Source organism: Babylonia areolata, chromosome 19 (genome assembly GCF_041734735.1).
Source record: "Babylonia areolata isolate BAREFJ2019XMU chromosome 19, ASM4173473v1, whole genome shotgun sequence".
In the NCBI taxonomy this organism is placed as follows: Eukaryota; Metazoa; Mollusca; class Gastropoda; order Neogastropoda; family Buccinidae; genus Babylonia; species Babylonia areolata.
Window position 1 is genome coordinate 63,930,555 of NC_134894.1, and position 23,293 is coordinate 63,953,847.

General features: G+C 41.2%; 2 protein-coding genes across 2 annotated transcripts in view; both read right to left on the reverse strand.

Annotated features, from left to right (window-relative positions):
- Positions 1–1,812: 1,812 nt before the first annotated feature.
- On the reverse strand, positions 1,813–21,883 carry LOC143294241 (uncharacterized). Its single transcript, XM_076605672.1, has 7 exons — positions 21,856–21,883; positions 21,420–21,737; positions 17,328–17,590; positions 9,013–9,129; positions 7,943–8,023; positions 7,627–7,776; positions 1,813–2,208 (listed from the first exon to the last, which is right to left on the reverse strand). The coding sequence occupies exons 1-7, from the start codon at positions 21,881–21,883 to the stop codon at positions 2,098–2,100; spliced, it is 1,068 nt and encodes a 355-aa protein (XP_076461787.1). The 3' UTR covers positions 1,813–2,097.
- A 640-nt stretch (positions 21,884–22,523) lies between these two features.
- The window catches only part of LOC143294403 (uncharacterized), a 49,936-nt gene continuing 49,166 nt past the window's right edge, over positions 22,524–23,293 (reverse strand). The window contains exon 13 of the mRNA XM_076605881.1: positions 22,524–22,641. Coding sequence (XP_076461996.1) covers positions 22,624–22,641 — 18 coding nt within the window. The 3' untranslated portion in view covers positions 22,524–22,623. The remainder of the gene's footprint in view (positions 22,642–23,293) is intronic.

A 23,293-nucleotide genomic window follows, 5' to 3' on the forward strand; every position in this document is an offset into this window, starting at 1 on the left:
GCATGTGCACAGATCCACAGAGACAGTCATACAAAACTTTAATGTCTGGAATTAGTACATACTTCCTAACTCTTCCACAACAAAAACCCAACTCTAACTCACATACATCAGCCAGAAAAAATAAGAACTTAAAAAAGATGATGAAATAATCTCATCGCAATTCATACACAACAACGCATGCAAAAACATAGAAACAGATCGCCAACAATCAACTTAAACTCCAACACCACTGATTTCAATCAAATGTTTTAAAGAATATGGAGATAGGGTGGAATTCTGCATGCGTGTGAATGACTGGTTTGAGAGAAAGTGCTTTTGATCCACCTCTACACAAGATTTGGTGGCATAAAAATACTTTTAAAATCGCGCTATCATTGTTATCATTCTACCAACATAAAAAAGATCCAGAATAGCTTAAGGCTGAAAAAAAAAGTAAAAAAGAAAGAAAGAAAAAAAGAAAGAAAGAAAAAAGAAATGAATGACTGGTGAGAGAACATTCATTTCATGACTCTTCGAAAGATTCAGCTGCATGTAAATAATTAATAATAATAATAATAATAATGGTATTTATATTGCGCTGAATCTTGTGCATAGACAAATCAAAGCGCTTTCGCACCAGTCATTCTCACGCATGCATAACTCTAAAACTGGAGAAACTAAAGACAAGGAAGAGGCAGGCAAGGGAGGCTATTTTGGGAAGAGGTGGGTTTCAAGGCCAGACTTGAAAGAGCTGAGTGTGGAGACTTGACGAAGTGAAAGAGGAAGTTCATTCCAGTTGCAAGTTCCATCGACAGAAAACAGTCGAGAGCTTGAATCTGGGTATGCGTAAATAGAGTGGATCCGAAGCTGATCGTAGTGAGCGAGATGGAGTGTACAGGTGAAGGCAGCCACAGAGATGGAAAATTACCATGATTATTATCATTATTACTATTCTACCAACAGAAAAAAACCCATAAAAATAGACCATGAATAGCTCAAAGCAAAAAGAAATGAAGAAAAAAAATGAAATGACTGGTCAAAGAAACCGTTTTGATTTTCCTCTGCACAAGATTCAGCAATATAAAAAAAAAACCTTTTGAAATCATCATCACTGCTGTCATCATAGCAGCATAACAACAGACCCTCAATCTTTTTCTCCCTCAGCTCTGTGAGTGAAGTCAGTGGGGCCGTGACGAAGAAGAACAGTTCACCAGATGCCTCAACCCAGGTCTGTTGGCTGTATGTCAAAGCCTGGGTCTCTGCCAGTGGGTTTACCCTGTACAGCTCACGGCAAACAGAAGAAAAAAGAAAAAAAAACAGAAAGAAAGAGGAAAGAAGAAAGAAAAAAAAAGAAAAAAAAACAGAAAGAAAGAGGAAAGAAGAAAGAAAAGAAAAAAAAAAAACAGAAAGGGGGAAGAAGAAAGAAAAGAAAAAAAAAAACAGAAAGAAAGAGGAAAGAAGAAAGAAAAGAAAAAAAAACAGAAAGAAAGAGGAAAGAAGAAAGAAAAGAAAAAACAGAAAGAAAGAGGAAAGAAGAAAGAAAAGAAAAGAAAAAACAGAAAGAAAGAGGGAAGAAGAAAGAAAAGAAAAGAAAAAAAACAGAAAGAAAGAGGAAAGAAGAAAGAAAAGAAAGAAAAAAAACAGAAAGAAAGAGGAAAGAAGAAAGAGACAGAAGATGGGAAGAAGAAAGAAAAGAAAAAAACAGAAAGAAAGGGGGAAGAAGAAAGAAAGAAAAGAAAAAAACAGAAAGAAAGGGGGAAGAAGAAAGAAAAGAAAAGAAAAAAACCAGAAAGAAAGAGGAAAGAAAAGAAAAGAAAAAAACAGAAAGAAAGGGGGAAGAAGAAAGAAAAGAAAAGAAAGAAAAAACAGAAAGAAAGAGGAAAGAAGAAAGAAAAGAAAAAAAAAACAGAAAGAAAGAGGAAAGAAGAAAGAAAAGAAAAAAAAACAGAAAGAAAGAGGAAAGAAGAAAGAAAAGAAAAAAACAGAAAGAAAGAGGAAAGAAGAAAGAAAAGAAAAGAAAAAAAAAGAAAGAAAGAGGAAAGAAGAAAGAAAAGAAAAGAAAAAAAAACAGAAAGGGGGAAGAAGAAAGAAAAGAAGTGGCAGTGCCTGCAGTGCCCCTCATCTCTTGGAGGGCGTGTGCTGCAGGACGACGGTTGATTGGCTGCCGCCTAGCAACACCACGTGGTGCTTCTGGTGGTGCTGGATCAAGGCCGCCACGTCCGCAAATTTCTGGAACCAACAACTTTCACTGTCACTTTCTCAAGGAGGTGTTACTGTGTTCCGACAAATCCATATACACTCCACATTTACCAGGCAGCAGACCCCAGTGCACTGGTCAGGCCTTGAGTGCATGCTTACATATTTGTGTACCTCTCAGAGTGGGTTTCTTTGACAGTGCTGCACACAGGACCTCGGTTTATTGTCTCATCTGACAGACTACGTCCTCCGTTTGATTTTCCAGTCAAACTTGGGAGTAAGGGCAAGAGCTGCATTTCCACCCAGACCGACGGGCGCTGTGGCCCAGTGGTTAAAGCCTTAAAGGACTTTCAATCTCAGGGTCCAAGGTTTGAATATCAGTAACCAGCGCCTGGTGGGTAAAGGGTGGAGATTTTTCCCAATCTCCCAGGTCAACAGATGTGCAGACATGCTTGTGCCTGAACCCCCTTCACATGTAGTATACGCAAGCAGAAGATCAAATACGCACATTAAAGATCCTGCAATCCATGTCAGCATTTGGTGGGTTATGGAAACAAGAACAAACCCAGCATGCACACCCCTGAAAACAGAGTATGGCTGCCTACATGGTGGGGTAAAAACAATCATACACATAAAAGTCCACTTGTGTACATGTGAATGAATGTGGGAGTTGCAGCCCACAAACGAAGAAGAAGAAGTTATGACTGCATTCTGACAAATCCTTATCATACTCTACACCACATCTGCTAGGCAGATGCCTGACAGCAGCATACCCCAACACATTTGCCAGGCCTCCAGTGCATGTATACCCCAACACACTAGCCAGGCCTCCAGTGCATGTATACCCCAACACACTTGCCAGGCCTCCAGTGCATGTATACCCCAACACACATGCCAGGCCTCCAGTGCATGTATACCCCAACACACATGCCAGGCCTCCAGTGCATGTATACCCCAACACACTTGCCAGGCCTCCAGTGCATGTATACCCCAACACACCTGTCAGGCCTCCAGTGCATGTATACCCCAACACACTTGCCAGGCCTCCAGTGCATGTATACCCCAACACACTTGCCAGGCCTCCAGTGCATGTATACCCCAACACACTTGCCAGGCCTCCAGTGCATGTATATACATGTGTACCTGTCAGAGTGGACTTCTACAGAATTTTGCCAGACAACATTTTTGTTGTCATGGGTTCTTTTTCAGTGCGCCAAGTGCATGCTGCACACAGGACCTCAGTTTATCGTCTCATCTGAAAGACTAGACGCTCTGTTTGATTTTGCAGTCAAACCTGGAAGAAAGGGCGAGAGGGGGATTTGAACCCACACCCTCACAGACTCTGTATTGAGAGATGAGCGTCTTAACCATTCTGCCACCTCCCTGGAATGAACAGAGAGGAAGCAAACTTTGTTTGGAATAACTAATTCTTATTCAATTATTACAAACTTTTTTTGGCATAACTAATTCTTCTTATTCAATTATTACAACTTTTTTTGGAATAACTAATTCTTATTCAATTATTACAAACTTTTTTTGGAATAAATAATTCTTATTCAATCATTACAAACTTTTTTGGGAATAACTAATTGTTATTTAATTATTACATAGTACAAATACAACCAAAACACATTCAATGAATGATGCAAAGCAAACTGTAGCGATGGCAAGGGGAAAAAAGAAAAGAAGAAGAAAAACCAGACAACAAAACTCAGTGTAACAGACTGTTTCTGACTGCACTAGAAACTGGCCTCCGCCTGCAATGGGTCAACACATGTCCTCCACAAGAACAATATCAACCTGTATCATGTTCATGAACATGCACATCCTCCTCACCATCATCCTCATTTCTATTATAACTGTTATTATGTATCTCATTAGTGAACAGTACTGAATGACAGTTCATGTTGTTCCCTCATAACATGGTAAAACATATCATCCCCTCATAACATGGTAAAACATGTCCTTCCCTCATAACATGGTAAAACATATCATCCCTCATAACATGGTAAAACATGTCATCCCTCATAACATGGTAAAACATATCCTTCCCTCATAACATGGTAAAACATATCATCCCTCATAACATGGTAAAACATATCATCCCTCATAACACGGTAAAACATATCCTTCCCTCATAACATGGTAAAACATATCATCCCTCATAACATGGTAAAACATATCATCCCTCATAACATGGTAAAACATATCATCCTCATACTCATAACATGGTAAAACATATCATCCCTCATAACATGGTAAAACATATCCTTCCCTCATAACATGGTAAAACATGTCATCTCTCATAACATGGTAAAACATGTCCTTCCCTCATAACATGGTAAAACATATCATCCCTCATAACATGGTAAAACATATCCTTCCCTCATAACATGGTAAAACATATCATCCCTCATAACATGGTAAAACATGTCATCCCTCATAACATGGTAAAACATATCATCCCTCATAACATGGTAAAACATATCCTTCCCTCATAACATGGTAAAACATATCATCCCTCATAACATGGTAAAACATATCATCCCTCATAACTCATAACATGGTAAAACATGTCATCCCTCATAACATGGTAAAACAAATCCTTCCCTCATAACATGGTAAAACATATCCTTCCCTCATAACATGGTAAAACATATCATCCCTCATAACATGGTAAAACATATCATCCCTCATAACATGGTAAAACATATCCTTCCCTCATAACATGGTAAAACATATCATCCCTCATAACATGGTAAAACATATCATCCCTCATAAAATGGTAAAACATATCATCCCTCATAACATGGTAAAACATATCCTTCCCTCATAACATGGTAAAACATATCATCCCTCATAACATGGTAAAACATGTCATCCCTCATAACATGGTAAAACATATCCTTCCCTCATAACATGGTAAAACATATCATCCCTCATAACATGGTAAAACATATCATCCCTCATAACTCATAACATGGTAAAACATGTCATCCCTCATAACATGGTAAAACATATCCTTCCCTCATAACATGGTAAAACATATCATCCCTCATAACATGGTAAAACATGTCATCCCTCATAACATGGTAAAACATATCCTTCCCTCATAACATGGTAAAACATATCCTCCCTCATAACATGGTAAAACATATCCTTCCCTCATAACATGGTAAAACATCATCCCTCATAACATGGTAAAACATATCATCCCTCATATAATGGTAAAACATATCATCCCTCATAACATGGTAAAACATATCCTTCCCTCATAACATGGTAAAACATATCCTTCCCTCATAACATGGTAAAACATGTCATCCCTCATAACATGGTAAAACATATCATTCCCTCATAACATGGTAAAACATATCATCCCTCATAACATGGTAAAACATGTCATCCCTCATAACATGGTAAAACATGTCATCCCTCATAACATGGTAAAACATATCATTCCCTCATAACATGGTAAAACATATCATCCCTCATAACATGGTAAAACATGTCATCCCTCATAACATGGTAAAACATGTCATCCCTCATAACATGGTAAAACATATCATTCCCTCATAACATGGTAAAACATATCATCCCTCATAACATGGTAAAACATGTCATCCCTCATAACATGGTAAAACATATCCTTCCCTCATAACATGGTAAAACATGTCATCCCTCATAACATGGTAAAACATGTCATCCCTCATAACATGGTAAAACATATCATCCCTACCAACATGGTAAAACATGTCATCCCTCATAACATGGTAAAACATATCATCCCTACCAACATGGTAAAACATGTCATCCCTCATAACATGGTAAAACATATCCTTCCCTCATAACATGGTAAAACATGTCATCCCTCATAACATGGTAAAACATATCCTTCCCTCATAACATGGTAAAACATATCATCCCTCATAACATGGTAAAACATATCATCCCTCATAACATGATAAAACATATCATCCCTCATAACATGGTAAAACATATCATCCCTCATAACATGGTAAAACATGTCCTTCCCTCATAACATGGTAAAACATATCATCCCTCATAACATGGTAAAACATGTCATCCCTCATAACATGGTAAAACATATCATCCCTCATAACATGGTAAAGCATATCCTTCCCTCATAACATGGTAAAACATATCCTTCCCTCATAACATGGTAAAACATGTCATCTCTCATAACATGGTAAAACATGTCCTTCCCTCATAACATGGTAAAACATATCATCCCTCATAACATGGTAAAACATATCATCCCTCATAACATGGTAAAACATGTCCTTCCCTCATAACATGGTAAAACATATCATCCCTCATAACATGGTAAAACATGTCATCCCTCATAACATGGTAAAACATATCCTTCCCTCATAACATGGTAAAACATATCATCCCTCATAACATGGTAAAACATATCCTTCCCTCATAACATGGTAAAACATATCATCCCTCATAACATGGTAAAACATATCCTTCCCTCATAACATGGTAAAACATATCCTTCCCTCATAACATGGTAAAACATGTCATCCCTCATAACATGGTAAAACATATCATCCCTCATAACATGGTAAAACATATCCTTCCCTCATAACATGGTAAAACATGTCATCCCTCATAACATGGTAAAACATATCATCCCTCATAACATGGTAAAACATATCATCCCTCATAACATGGTAAAACATATCCTTCCCTCATAACATAGTAAAACATATCATCCCTCATAACATGGTAAAACATGTCATCCCTCATAACATGGTAAAACATATCCTCCCTCATAACATGGTAAAACATGTCATCCCTCATAACATGGTAAAACATGTCATCCCTCATAACATGGTAAAACATATCATCTCAAGTTCTGCAGTGGTCTGGAAATGAACGTGAGCTCCCTTCATTCTGATGGTGTATCAAGGTAAAACATGATGTCTCCAGGTATTTTCTGAGGATTCTGCCTTACATCAGTCAGACGTCTTTGTTATTTATCAGACCACTGGCATGTTCATCAGCATGTACAGACATACACAGACACACATATAAAGACAATAAAATTCACACACACACACACACACACACACACACACACACACACACACACACACACACACACACATCTCCTAACTTAAGGTAGGACAGGAAAGACTAAAACAACACATACACCAAAATAACGGGGGAAAAAACAAAAAAACAAAAAAAGAATAAAAGTTTAAAAAATCCATTAATCAATCATATCACTTGGTTTAAACAGCATTTTATCTATTGTATATCATTTGTATTGTGACATGTTCCAAAGAGACACTGTTTAAACCAAACCAGTCATACCACTTGGTTTAAACAGCATTTTATCTATTGTACATCATTTGTATTGTGACATGTTCCAAATAAACACTGTTTAAACCAAACCAGTCATATCACTTCACTCACAAGTTCTTCTGCTTTCTCTTCGCCGAGGGCAAACTTCTGGTCATCCCGAAGTCTGATCCGCAGGTTGTTGATGTGTCCGTTGTGCAGGACGACCAGGGTGTAGGGAAAGCGCGGGTCCTTCTCACTCACACGTACCAGGTAGGTGCCGTCCTGTGGGACACACCGTGTGAAGCATGCATTTAGTGCATGTAAAAGAACCCACGGCAATGAGAAGTTGAATCTGTCTCTGACACCCTAACCAAACACGTGAGCACACATATGTGCATGACACACATACACACACAGACAGACACACACACACACCAATTCACACTACCTTGCCATTAGATTTCACTTTGACATCAGCCTGCTTGCGGTCGATCATTCCGTGGAACCAGTCATATCGGTCCAGCAAATCCTTCACACACAGATGGTACAAACATCACAATGCCGGATCAACACACATCTAAAATCACAATACTTAAAATCATATGCCAAATTAACAGATATCTAAAATCATATGCCAAATTAACAGATATCTAAATTCATAAGACTTAAAATCATATGCCAAATTCATATGCCGAATTAACAGACATCTAAAATCATAAGACTTAAAAATCACATGCCAAATTAACAGATATCTAAAATCATAAGACTTAAAATAATATGCCAAATCAACAGACATCTAAAATCATATGCCAAATTAACACACATCTCAGATCATAAGACTTAAAATGATATGCCAAATTAACAGACATCTAAGATCATAGGACTTAAAAAATCATATGCCAAATTAACAGACATCTAAGATCACAATACTTAAAATCATATGCTGAATTAAGACACATCTAAAATCACAATACTTAAAATCATATGCCAAATTAGCACACAACTAAAATCACAATACTTAAATTCACATGGCAAATTAACAGACATCAAAATCACAAAATTGAAAATCAGTGTCTTCCCTCGTTTCCTCCCCAAATAACACCTCAACAACAACCTCATCAGTATCACAATCATTTTCTTTTCTTTTTCTTTTTTCTTTTTTTTTTTTAGCAATGAGTTGATTCTCCCATTATTGTTGTTTATTTTGTGTGTGTGTGTTTTTTTTTTTAATTCAACAATAACACACACACACACACACACACACACACACATGAAAAAAAAAACACTCACAAAAACAGTAAACACAAATCAGAAAGAAGAATAATGTTGGGTTGGGAAGGAAGCCGAAAAGGAGAGAAGAGAGTGAAAGTGAGAGGGTGAGAGACAGACAGACAGACAGTCAGTCAGACAGAGAGAATATGGCAAGGGAAATAACCCCCAAAACAGCAGGTCACCCACTGCTGACAGTTCAGAACGTCAAGAGCCAAAGCAAGCTGAGCACAACAGGACGATTCTCACCCCAGAGCAAGCGTCGTCGTAGATATCTTCAGACTCTTCCCACTGCCCGGAGGGAGGTTCAAACGTGGCCACAGGCTTGCTGGGGGCGGGCACAGGGGGCAGGGGCACAGTGGTGTGCTGCAGCCAGCAACGTGGACAGGAAGACAAAACATGATGAATCACTGACCACGTCACTGCCAACAGCTTCAGTTTCAGTTTCTCAAGCAGGCATCACTGAATTTGGACAGATTCATGTACGCTACACCACATCTGCTAGGCAGATGTCTGACCAGCTAGCATAACCCAATGTGCTTTGTCAGGCCTTGAGTGCATGTATATATATCTGTGTACCTATCAAAGTGGATTCCTTGTACAGAATTTTGCCAGAGGAAAACACTCGTTGCCGTGGCTTCTTTTTTTAGTGCGCCAGGAGCGTGCTGCACATGGTGCCTTTGTTTATCGTCTCATCTCAATGACTAGACGCTCAGTTTGATTTTCCTGTCAAACTTGGGAGAGAGGGCCAGAGGGGGATTTGAACCCAGCCTCTCACAGACTCTCTGTATTGGCAGATGAGCATCTTAACCACTCTGCCACCCTCCTCCACTGGCAATGACAGTGTCACACCAAAAGTGGGGAGGAGGAAAAAAAAAGCAACACAGAAAAACAAAACAACTTAGAGAGACAGGAACTGTACACATGTTCAACGTCTGTAGTTCACAACATTGTTGGTGTTGGTGGATAGACAGGAACTGTAGGAACTGTACACATGTTCAACGTCTGTAGTTCACAACATTGTTGGTGTTGGTGGATAGATAGGAACTGTACACATGTTCAACGTCTGTAGTTCACAACATTGTTGGTGTTGGTGGATGGACAGGAACTGTAGGAACTGTACACATGTTCAACGTCTGTAGTTCACAACATTGTTGGTGTTGGTGGATAGATAGGAACTGTACACATGTTCAACGTCTGTAGTTCACAACATTGTTGGTGTTGGTGGATAGACAGAAACTGTAGGAACTGTACACATGTTCAACGTCTGTAGTTCACAACACTGTTGGTGTTGGTAGATAGATAGGAACTGTACACATGTTCAACGTCTGTAGTTCACAACATTGTTGGTGTTGGTGGATAGACAGGAACTGTAGGAACTGTACACATGTTCAACGTCTGTAGTTCACAACATTGTTGGTGTTGGTGGATAGACAGGAACTGTAGGAACTGTACACATGTTCAACGTCTGTAGTTCACAACATTGTTGGTGCTGGTGGATAGATAGTACCTGTAGGAACTGTACACGTGTTCAACGTCTGTATTTCACAACATTGTTGGTGTTGGTGGATAGACAGGAACTGTACACATGTTCAACGTCTGTAGTTCACAACATTGTTGGTGTTGGTGGATAGATAGGAACTGTACACATGTTCAACGTCTGTAGTTCACAACATTGCTGGTGTTGGTAGATAGATAGGAACTGTAGGAACTGTACACATGTTCAACGTCTGTAGTTCACAACATTGTTGGTGTTGGTGGATAGACAGGAACTGTACACATGTTCAACGTCTGTAGTTCACAACATTGTTGGTGTTGGTGGATAGACAGGAACTGTACACATGTTCAACGTCTGTAGTTCACAACATTGTTGGTGTTGGTGGATAGACAGGAACTGTAGGAACTGTACACATGTTCAACGTCTGTAGTTCACAACATTGCTGGTGTTGGTAGATAGATAGGAACTGTACACATGTTCAACGTCTGTAGTTCACAACATTGTTGGTGTTGGTAGATAGACAGAAACTGTAGGAACTGTACACATGTTCAACGTCTGTAGTTCACAACATTGTTGGTGTTGGTAGATAGATAGGAACTGTACAGATGTTCAACGTCTGTAGTTCACAACATTGTTGGTGTTGGTAGATAGACAGAAACTGTAGGAACTGTACACATGTTCAACGTCTGTAGTTCACAACATTGTTGGTGTTGGTAGATAGATAGGAACTGTACACATGTTCAACGTCTGTAGTTCACAACATTGTTGGTGTTGGTAGATAGATAGGAACTGTAGGAACTGTACACATGTTCAACGTCTGTAGTTCACAACATTGCTGGTGTTGGTAGATAGATAGGAACTGTACACATGTTCAACGTCTGTAGTTCACAACATTGCTGGTGTTGGTAGATAGATAGGAACTGTACACATGTTCAACGTCTGTAGTTCACAACATTGTTGGTGTTGGTGGATAGATAGGAACTGTACACATGTTCAACGTCTGTAGTTCACACACTGTTGGTGTTGGTGGATAGACAGGAACTGTAGGAACTGTACACATGTTCAACGTCTGTAGTTCACAACATTGTTGGTGTTGGTGGATAGATAGGAACTGTACACATGTTCAACGTCTGTAGTTCACAACATTGTTGGTGTTGGTGGATAGACAGGAACTGTAGGAACTGTACACATGTTCAACGTCTGTAGTTCACAACATTGTTGGTGTTGGTAGATAGATAGGAACTGTACACATGTTCAACGTCTGTAGTTCACAACATTGTTGGTGTTGGTGGATAGACAGGAACTGTAGGAACTGTACACATGTTCAACGTCTGTAGTTCACAACATTGTTGGTGTTGGTGGATAGACAGGAACTGTACACATGTTCAACGTCTGTAGTTCACAACATTGTTGGTGTTGGTAGATAGATAGGAACTGTAGGAACTGTACACATGTTCAACGTCTGTAGTTCACAACATTGTTGGTGTTGGTGGATAGAACAGTTTGAAAGGAGGGAAAAAGTCTATAAGCCAAAGAATCAGGAAATGCATATTCACTGACTGTCACAACTTTGGTGGAGTTGCTGGCAATAGCAGTTCCAAGCAACACACCCTATACAACCCAATGCAACATACCCTATAAAAAATGTCCATAGGTAACTCATTTGGCAGTCAAATAACAGTAGAAATGCTTTCAAACACACACACACACACACACACACACACACACATGATCACACACACATATCTACATCTCTACACAAAAAGCATCACACAATTTGAAGTGAAACCTGGCAAACCTACAGATTAGTAAAAGCAAAACCAAGCACTAACTTTCCATCTATATAAACACAAACATTTTCTTCAGTATAAACTGCACTGCTGACTTGAACTGAAAGCACAAAATACTTCATTAATGTGCTTTCTGATTTGAACAAGTGACTGGCCTCTTTCTATCATACACCCCAAAATCATTTTTGTCATATAACACACTTTGATTTGTTCAATTATACATGAGAAATGTTCACACACACACACACACACACACACACACACGCTGATCAAGATTATCCAAATACAACTGTTTAAAACTTCAAACTATTCACAAAGCTTGTTAAATCAATCATGATGGACTGAAGTTAGAGCAGCATATCAATCAGTCAACTAATTCACCAAGCAATCAACCACAGTGCATCAAAGCATGCTGCCAGTTGTGCCATGCAGGTAGTGAAAGTTTCATGCACGCCTTCAACATCCCTGGATAAATAACTACATTGAACAACATTCAATGCTTGGCAAAGAAAAAATGGAGTGACTGTACATTATCCTCTTATTACTGATACTTATAAAGCGCCTATCTTCAGTCAGAGACCAAACTCTTAAGAGCTTTATTGTGACAAATATGGACTCATTTGCATGACAGGTCGCCTACCTGGGTACAGCCAACAGACAGCTACCTTCACAAATTAATCAATGAAGTTGATTTTTAAAGGGCACTCATTATTGGTTTCCCGTGTCATTCACTCAGACACAAGTTTTGTGCTCACACACACACACACACACACAACATGTCACAACATCCGTCTGTCTTCATTTTGTTTTTGTCAAAAGGATGAAGTTGGATATAGGTATGATGGGGTGGGTTGTGAAGGTGTTGATGAGTGCAATCCTAATTCAACACCTTTAACAATGAAATGCTGTGCTGTGTTAGTGCATTATCTTTTTTTTTAGTGTGTTGGGTTGATGACTGTACCCTAACTCTACCCCTTTAACAATGACATGCTGTCCTGTGTTGGTGTACTGGTGTGTGTAGGGTAAGGTTGGGTTGATGACTGTACCCTAACTCTACCCCTTTAACAATGACATGCTGTCCTGTGTTAGTGTACTGGTGTGTGTAGGGTAAGGTTGGGTTGATGACTGTACCCTAACTCTACCCCTTTGTCAATGAAATGCTGTGCTGTGTTAGTGTACTGGTGTGTGTAGGGTAAGGTTGGGTTGATGACTGTACCCTAACTCTACCCCTTTAACAATGACATGCTGTCCTGTGTTAGTGTACTGGTGTGTGTAGGGTAAGGTTGGGTTGATGACTGTACCCTAACTCTACCCCTTTAACAATGACGTGCTGTCCTGTGTTAGTGTACTGGTGTGTGTAGGGTAAGGCTGGGTTGATGACTGTACCCTAACTCTACCCCTTTAACAATGAAGTGCTGTCCTGTGTTAGTGTACTGGTGTGTGTAGGGTAAGGTTGGGTTGATGACTGTACCCGAACTCTACCCCTTTGTCAATGATATGCTGTCCTGTGTTAGTGTACTGGTGTGTGTAGGGTAAGGTTGGGTTGATGACTGTACCCTAATTCTACCCCTTTAACAATGACATGCTGTGCTGTGTTAGTGTACTGGTGTGTGTAGGGTAAGGCTGGGTTGATGACTGTACCCTAATTCTACCCCTTTAACAATGAAGTGCTGTGCTGTGTTAGTGTACTGGTGTGTGTAGGGTAAGGCTGGGCTGATGACTGTACCCTAACTCTACCCCTTTAACAATGAAATGCTGTGCTGTGTTAGTGTACTGGTGTGTGTAGGGTAAGGTTGGGTTGATGACTGTACCCTAACTCTACCCCTTTAACAATGAAATGCTGTGCTGTGTTAGTGTACTGGTGTGTGTAGGGTAAGGTTGGGTTGATGACTGTACCCTAACTCTACCCCTTTAACAATGAAGTGCTGTCCTGTGTTAGTGTACTGGTGTGTGCAGGGTAAGGTTGGGTTGATGACTGTACCCTAATTCTACCCCTTTAACAATGAAGTGCTGTCCTGTGTTAGTGTACTGGTGTGTGTAGGGTAAGGCTGGGTTGATGACTGTACCCTAACTCTACCCCTTTAACAATGACATGCTGTCCTGTGTTAGTGTACTGGTGTGTGTAGGGTAAGGCTGGGTTGATGACTGTACCCTAATTCTACCCCTTTAACAATGACGTGCTGTGCTGTGTTGGTGTACTGGTGTGTGCAGGGTAAGTTCTAAGGGGTGAGGGGAAGAGGGGTGTGCACAAGCGTGAAACACTCGCCCTCTCTCTTTCCCTTTGTCATGACTGCAACAGTGCAGAGCTTTCGGGAAGTTTTCACCTTGGCATGATTACGTTTATGATAATTCTTCCTCTTCTTCTAATTCTCATTATGATGATTATGATTATTATCATAATTATGTCATTCAAACAACAGTCTCACACAACAGCAAAAAAACCCAACCAAACAACAAACCCAAAACCAACAACAGCACACCCGGAAACAGCCATGATGAAGGGAGAGGAGAAATTTTAAAAACTGATAATAAAAAAGCAAGAGGTAGACAGCGGTGCTATCCCATCATACTTTGCCATGATGGTTGTACAGGATAACGCTGATGGAGGAGGTGGTGGTGGGGGTGGTGACGGAGGCACTGGAGGTGTGGGGGGGAAGTGAAGGAGAGGGGGAACCACCCACGCTGACCACGGTACTGAACAACCCGCCCCTAGCCGACCGTGAAGAACCCAATCGCACCGAGGAGTTGTTGCTGTTGTGGTAATGACCCGACGACGACGACGATGACGATGATGATGAGGAAATGGCTGGAGTCACCACCACCGCCTCCGATGTGGCGGTAGTGGGGGAGTGGGGAGGGGGAGGAGGAGGGGGGAAGCGAGAGGGACGAGGGGGGAGCACTGGAGGAACCTCCGCTGCTTCCGCATCCAGCGGGATGCTGTGGCTGTTGTAGCCGTTGCTGACGTTGTGAATGTTGTTGTAAGTGTTGCTGTTACCGTTGTTGTGGACGATGCTGCCCAGCTGCCCCCCTACGCTCTGACTGCGGAGGAAGCGGTGTGGGTGGTGGGTGGTGGGGGGAGTGGTGGCGGAGGTGGGGGTGGCCATCTCAGGCCTGGAGTTGGACCTGAGGATGACCCTGGGGGCTGGCCAACCATGCAGGGGTGTGTGCCATTTATGCATCGGCAGAATTGTGTTGAACTCCCAGAACGCTTACACACACACCTTCCATCCATCTATCTATGTATCTACCTACCTACCTACTTACCTATGTATCTACCTACTTATCTATGTATCTATCCATCTATATATCTATCTATGTATCTACCTATCTATATATATATCTACCTATCTATCTGTCTTTGTCTATCTATCAAAGAACATTATGTGTTTTATACGTATACTTATACTTTTCTGTATGTTTATGGAAAGCACCCAGAGCAGTTTTCAGTATCAATGATAATGATACTTAATACTACTACTACTACTAATGATGATGATGATATTAATAATAATAATAATAATAACAACAACAACAGCAATAATGATAGTAACAATTAATAAAATAAAAATCACCATCACCATCATCACTGTCACCATCATCATCATCCTCATCATCACCAACCCAATATAACTGTGCATACACCTCACCCACATGTGTGACAAAAGGCAAGGGTCCATCCTAGTCCAATATTAGAAGAAAAGAAAAAACAGCTTCTGTTTTTGTGGCACATGCTAGGGTCACATGCAGGCAGGTATTCAACAAGACAAAAGCCATATAAATATTTCAGCTCTGAAAAGCAGTTGATTATTTTTGTAACTGCAAATCAGCAGGAAAGCAGCCAGGTATACCCAGAGAAGAGCTGCAACAACGCAAAAAGCGATAAGATATGTAAGATATGTAAAAGCTTTGGGAGAAAATGAGTACATACGGACAAGCATGAAAAAAACCCAGTACAATCAGGAAGAAAGTGCGAGCTGTGGAGAAAGCAGCTAGATGTGTACCACAAGCCTGGGATAACAGTACAATCTTGTGATTAAAGTACAAGCCTTGTGAGAAAAACACAAGCTTGTGAGAAAAGTACAAACTGGGGAGAAATGTACAAGTTTGTGAGAAAATTTGAAGCTCGGGAGAAAAGAACAATTTTGTAACCAAACCACAAGCCTTGTGAGAAAACCACAAGTCTGTGAGAAAAGTACAAACCACAAGCTTGTGAGAAAGTACAAGCTTGTGAGAAAAATACAATCTGGAGAGAAATGTACAAGCTTGTCATAAAAGTACAAGCCTTGTGATAAAAGTACAAGCTTGTAAGAAAAGTACAAGCAAGGGAGAAAGAACAATTTTGTAAGAAAACTACAAGCCCTGTGAGAAAACTACAAGTTTACGATAAAAATACAAGCCTTGTGAAAAAAGTACAAGCTGGGGAGAGAGCAACCAGACACAAGGCAGACAGCATGCGGCAGTGTTGCCCAAAAGCCAGGTGAGAGAGACCAGACACAAGGCAGACAGCATGCGGCAGTGTTGCCCAAAAGCCAGGTGAGAGAGACCAGACACAAGGCAGACAGCAAGAGGCAGTGTTGCCCAAAAGCCAGGTGAGAGAGACCAGACACAAGGCAGACAGCATGCGGCAGTGTTGCCCAAAAGCCAGGTGAGAGAGACCAGACACAAGGCAGACAGCAAGAGGCAGTGTTGCCCAAAAGCCAGGTGAGAGAGAGACCAGACACAAGGCAGACAGCAAGAGGCAGTGTTGCCCAAAAGCCAGGTGAGAGAGACCAGACACAGGGCAGACAGCATGCGGCAGTGTTGCCCAAAAGCCAGGTGAGAGAGACCAGACACAAGGCAGACAGCAAGAGGCAGTGTTGCCCAAAAGCCAGGTGAGAGAGACCAGACACAAGGCAGACAGCATGCGGCAGTGTTGCCCAAAAGCCAGGTGAGAGAGACCAGACACAAGGCAGACAGCATGCGGCAGTGTTGCCCAAAAGCCAGGTGAGAGAGACCAGACACAAGGCAGACAGCAAGAGGCAGTGTTGCCCAAAAGCCAGGTGAGAGAGACCAGACACAGGGCAGACAGCAAGCGGCAGTGTTGCCCAAAAGCCAGGGGAGAGAGACCAGACACAAGGCAGACAGCAAGAGGCAGTGTTGCCCAAAAGCCAGGTGAGAGAGACCAGACACAAGGCAGACAGCAAGCGGCAGTGTTGCCCAAAAGCCAGGTGAGAGAGACCAGACACAAGGCAGACAGCATGCGGCAGTGTTGCCCAAAAGCCAGGGAAGACAGAGACCTTGCTGGCCTTGTGCAGAAAGGTCACGTCCGGAGCCCTGGAAGGCGACGGGTCCTCTGCCACTTCCACCTGAGGAGAAGGTCTGGGGAGGGAGGAGGAGGGGGGTTTGGGCACAGGGGAGGAACTGGTGCTCCTGCTGTGGGCGGGGTCCGGGGAGGACCCACGGGGTTTGGGCGTGGGCAGAGTGCTGCTGCTGGAGGTGGCTGACTGGGCTTTCCAAGAGCTCAGCTTGGGTGTGATGGCGGGCTTCTGGGTCAGGAAGCCTGAAAGGTCCTGTTCCGTTAGTGAAGACTCTGACGCAGCTTTGTAAGCGGCACTGTACTTTAGTGACATACACCACAGTGCACATTGTGGAAAGGCCGGATTGGAGAACACAGGACTTTATGACATGGAGAACACAGGACTGTATGACATGGTGAACACATGACCTTATTACATGGAGAACACAGGACTGTATGACATGGAGAACACAAGACTGTATGACATGACATGGAGAACACAGGACTTTATGACATGGAGAACACAGGACTGTATGACATGGAGAACACAGGACTTTGTGACCTGGAGAACACAGGACTTTATGACATGGAGAACACAGGACTGTATGACATGGAGAACACAGGACTTTGTGACCTGGAGAACACAGGACTGTATGACATGGAGAACACAGGACTGTATGACCTGGAGAACACAGGACTTTGTGACATGGAGAACACAGGACTGTATGACATGGAGAACACAGGACTTTGTGACATGGAGAACACAGGACTTTATGACATGGAGAACACAGGACTGTATGACATGGAGAACACAGGACTTTGTGACATGACATGGAGAACACAGGACTTTGTGACATGGAGAACACAGGACTTTATGACATGGAGAACACAGGACTGTATGACATGGAGAACACAGGACTTTGTGACATGACATGGAGAACACAGGACTTTGTGACATGACATGGAGAACACAGGACTGTATGACATGGAGAACACAGGACTTTGTGACATGTAGAACACAGGACTTTGAGACATGGAGAACACAGGACTTTATGACATGGAGAACACAGGACTGTATGACATGACATGGAGAACACAGGACTGTATGACATGGAGAACACAGGACTGTATGACATGACATGGAGAACACAGGACTGTATGACATGGAGAACACAGAACTGTATGACATGACATGGAGAACACAGGACTGTATGACATGGAGAACACAGGACTGTATGACATGACATGGAGAACACAGGACTGTATGACATGGAGAACACAGGACTGTATGACATGGAGAACACAGGACTGTATGACATGACATGGAGAACACAGGACTGTATGACATGGAGAACACAGGACTGTATGACATGGAGAACACAGGACTGTATGGCATGACATGGAGAACACAGGACTGTATGACATGACATGGAGAACACAGGACTGTATGACATGGAGAACACAGGACTGTATGACATGGAGAACACAGGACTGTATGGCATGACATGGAGAACACAGGACTGTATGGCATGACATGGAGAACACAGGACTGTATGGCATGACATGGAGAACACAGGACTGTATGACATGACATGGAGAACACAGGACTTACATTGCAAAGCACTCAGGATACAAGACACTGATCATGACTGTATCACAGATGATGATCATAATCCCAATCATGACTGTATCACTGATGATGATCATAATCCCGATCATGGCTGTATCACTGATGATGATCATAATCCCAATCATGGCTGTATCACTGATGATGATCATAATCCCAATCATGACCGCATCACAGATGATGACCATAATCCCAATCATGAGTGTATCACTGATGATGATCATAATACCGATCATGGCTGTATCACTGATGATGATCATAATCCCAATCATGACCGCATCACAGATGATGACCATAATCCCAATCATGACTGTATCACTGATGATGATCATAATCCCGATCATGGCTGTATCACTGATGATGATCATAATCCCAATCATGACCGCATCACAGATCATGACCATAATCCCAATCATGACCGCATCACAGATGATGACCATAATCCCGATCATGGCTGTATCACTGATGATGATCATAATCCCAATCATGACCGCATCACAGATGATGACCATAATCCCAATCATGACCGTATCACTGATGATGATCATAATCCCAATCATGACCGCATCACAGATGATGACCATAATCCCGATCATGACTGTATCACTGATCATGACCATAATCCCAATCATGACCGTATCACAGATCATGTCCATAATCCCAATCATGACCATATCACTGATGATGATCATAATCCCAATCATGACCGTATCACAGATCATGATCATAATCCCAATCATGACTGTATCACTGATGATGACCATAATCCCAATCATGACCGTATCACAGATGATGACCATAATCCCAATCATGACCGTATCACTGATGATGACCATAATCCCAATCATGACCGTATCACAGATGATGACCATAATCCCAATCATGACCGTATCACTGATCATGACCATCAGATTTCAATCCCACCCATGACAATATCAACTTGAGAGGCACAGTCCAATAACAACTGTCCAAACATATTCTGTACACTGACAAACTTTAGCATGATCCAATGTAAACTTCCAAATACAACCATGTACCATCATAAATAACATGATAATTACGGCACTGCTATTGGTGCTATGGTTCTATTCTAATGATATCACTACTAATTATGATGGATGCTCTAATACTTCTGACAAAAAAAATAGAGCGCATATTTCTAGATAGCTTCTGATGATATACAGATATAGATATATATTATATAGCTATATTTGTTACTGTATCCAGCCAACCAAAACATATCCATACACCAGACCTCACATGCTATAAATATAACATACATGACTGGTATGAATTTAAGTTTCTGTCGAATAAAACAAAAATAAAAACAAAAAACATACACCAACTACCAAAACAATAATATTATAACTGATATGTGATACACCAACCAACCCAAACACTTCTGTATCCAGCTAACCAAAGCACAAAACTAGAACTATAATTACAACAAAAATATACAAAATGACAACCACAATAAAACTATATAAAAGAAGAAATGACAACAACAATCAGATTTATCAGAAGAAGTAGAAGATGCTGATGAAGAAGAAGAAGTGAAGAAGAAGAAGAATTATCACTATATTTGTATCAGACTGATGATAGTCATTTATGTCAAACTATGACCATCTGAACAACAAAGGAGGTTATGACTATGACCACAATGTTTATTATTATCAACAACCCTAAACGACAGAAAATACCAAATTATGATTATGACAATGACTATTATGTTTATCATTATCAACAAACCCCCATCAGACCATCACTAAACAACGGAACAGGCCAAATTATCATGGCTACAATGTTCATCATTATCAACATGGCTACAATGTTCATTATTATCAACATGGCCACAATGTTCATTATTATCAACAACCCCCCATCAGACCATCACTAAACAACAGAACAAGCCAAATTATCAACATGGCTACAATGTTTATCATTATCAACATGGCTACAATGTTTATCATCGTCAACATGGCTACAATGTTTATCATTATCAACATGACTACAATGTTTATCATCATCAACATGGCTACAATGTTTATCATCATCAACATGACTACAATGTTTATCATCATCAACATGACTACAATGTTTATCATTATCAACATGGCTACAATGTTTATCATCATCAACATGGCTACAATGTTTATCATTATCAACATGACTACAATGTTTATCATTATCAACATGGCTACAATGTTTATCATCATCAACATGGCTACAATGTTTATCATCATCAACATGACTACAATGTTTATCATTATCAACATGACAACAATGTTTATCATCATCAACATGGCTACAATGTTTATCATCATCAACATGGCTACAATGTTTATCATCATCAACATGACTACAATGTTTATCATTATCAACATGGCTACAATGTTTATCATTATCAACATGGCTACAATGTTTATCATTATCAACAAGCCTCCCCACCCCCAGACCATCACTCACCAGGCTTCCCGTCCGCCTTCTCCTGGAACTTCCTCTTGGCGTCAGAAACACTCAGCTCCACATCGGTGTAGGTCTTGGGGCCACTCTTGGCGCCGGGTTCAGCTTTCGAATCCCCCACGCCGGGCCCCACCGATACTTTGCGGAGTCCTGCCCTCAGGTTCTTCAGCTGACTGAGGTCCAGCGAGAAGCCCCCTGGGCCCGGAGCCGGCTTCGGGGTGGAGGAGGAGGGTGGGGGTCTGGGCTGAGATGGGGGTAACCTGACGGCTGGCTTCTGCTGCTGAGGGGGTGGTGGTGGTGGCGGCGGGGGTGGCGACGTCGCTGGTTTTTTTAGGGGTATTGTGTGTGGGTTTTTTTTTTAATAATAAACACAAGGTTAACATTTTGGTGATTTTTTTGTTTTGTCTTTCAGTATATGTCTGAAGTCTGAATGGTTTACTTCTTTTTACAAAGGCCTTTCTGCCCATTACAATAGGGGTGGGGACTCACATGTTCACATTATAAAGAACAACACTGTATATGAGCACACACACACTCGCATGCACGTATGTGTGTGTGTGTGTGTGTGTGTGTGTGTGTGTGTGTGTGTGTGTGAGTGAGAGAGAGAGAGAGAGTTTGTATGTGGGTGTTGTGTGCACATGCGTGTGTTTCTGTATGTGTGTATGTGAGAGACAGACAGAGAGAGAAAGAAAGAGACAGACAGACAGACAGACAGACAGACACACAGAGAGACTCAGAGAGAGAACTCACTGCTCAAAACGTTTATATTCAATGACTAAGGTTTTAGGCATGGCCTATTCTTCCATTCTGCCCTTGCTAATCTACATCCACTACAAATAGTGCAGACAAACATGAACTGAAGATGGAAGGAAAAAAGAAAAAAGAGAGAGAAATCTTCGTGCAGGACATGCATCATAAAACTCACTCACAGAGAGATTGACAAGTGGACAGGAGAGGGGGAGAGACACAGAGAGATAGAAACAGAGAGACAGAGACAGAGAGACAAAGAGAAACAGAAAGAGAGGAGAGAGACAAAGAGAGAGGGGGGGAGAAAGAGGGGGAGAAAGAGAGAGAGAGAGGAGAGAGAGAGAGAGAGGAGAGAGCAGAGAGAGAGTAAAAACCACAAAAACAAAGTAAGACAAAAAAGAAAGAAATCCCACACAATATACTTATCCGAATAAGATAAAAAAAAGAAAAAAAAAGAAGACTACTTACGTTGGCTTGGCTGCAACAGAAAGAATAGCACTAAACGAATATCACGGGTCTATAAATGACACACATATATACCATACGACAAAGAGAGAAGAAAGACAGAGGCAGACAAGAGGGAGAGAGACAGACAGAGAGACAGACAGACAGAGAGACAGACAGACAGAGTTATTATAAAGCTTTGGGTTAAAAGAAAAAGAAAAAAAAATCCTAACGGCAGATCTGAACTCCGCGTGTTCAGGTGAGAAGAAACTGTCTTACCCATTACACTATCGTGGCTCCTTAACTGATGTTCAAAAATATAATATTTAAACATGCTTTTTTAAAGGGCGCTAAATCAATTGCGGTATTTGCAGTGTGAACGCTGTTTAAATAATATTATTGTGGGGTATCTTGGGCATTCAAAAAATCTTTAAGGGCAATTAAAAATTCTTTTTAAGTCCGCGGTAAAGGAGACGTGGCTATTGCTGCAACCACATTGCAACATTTAGCCCTTTTCTCTGGATCTATACAGATGTACAAGTTTCAGTTAGTTACACCCGGTTGACACAGTCGATTTAATTTCTCTTTTATGTTCATTCTAGTTGACTCACTTGTGTAAACAAAGTGAGTCTATGTTTTAACCCGGTGTTCGGTTGTCTGTGTGTGTGTGTGTGTGTGTGTGTGTG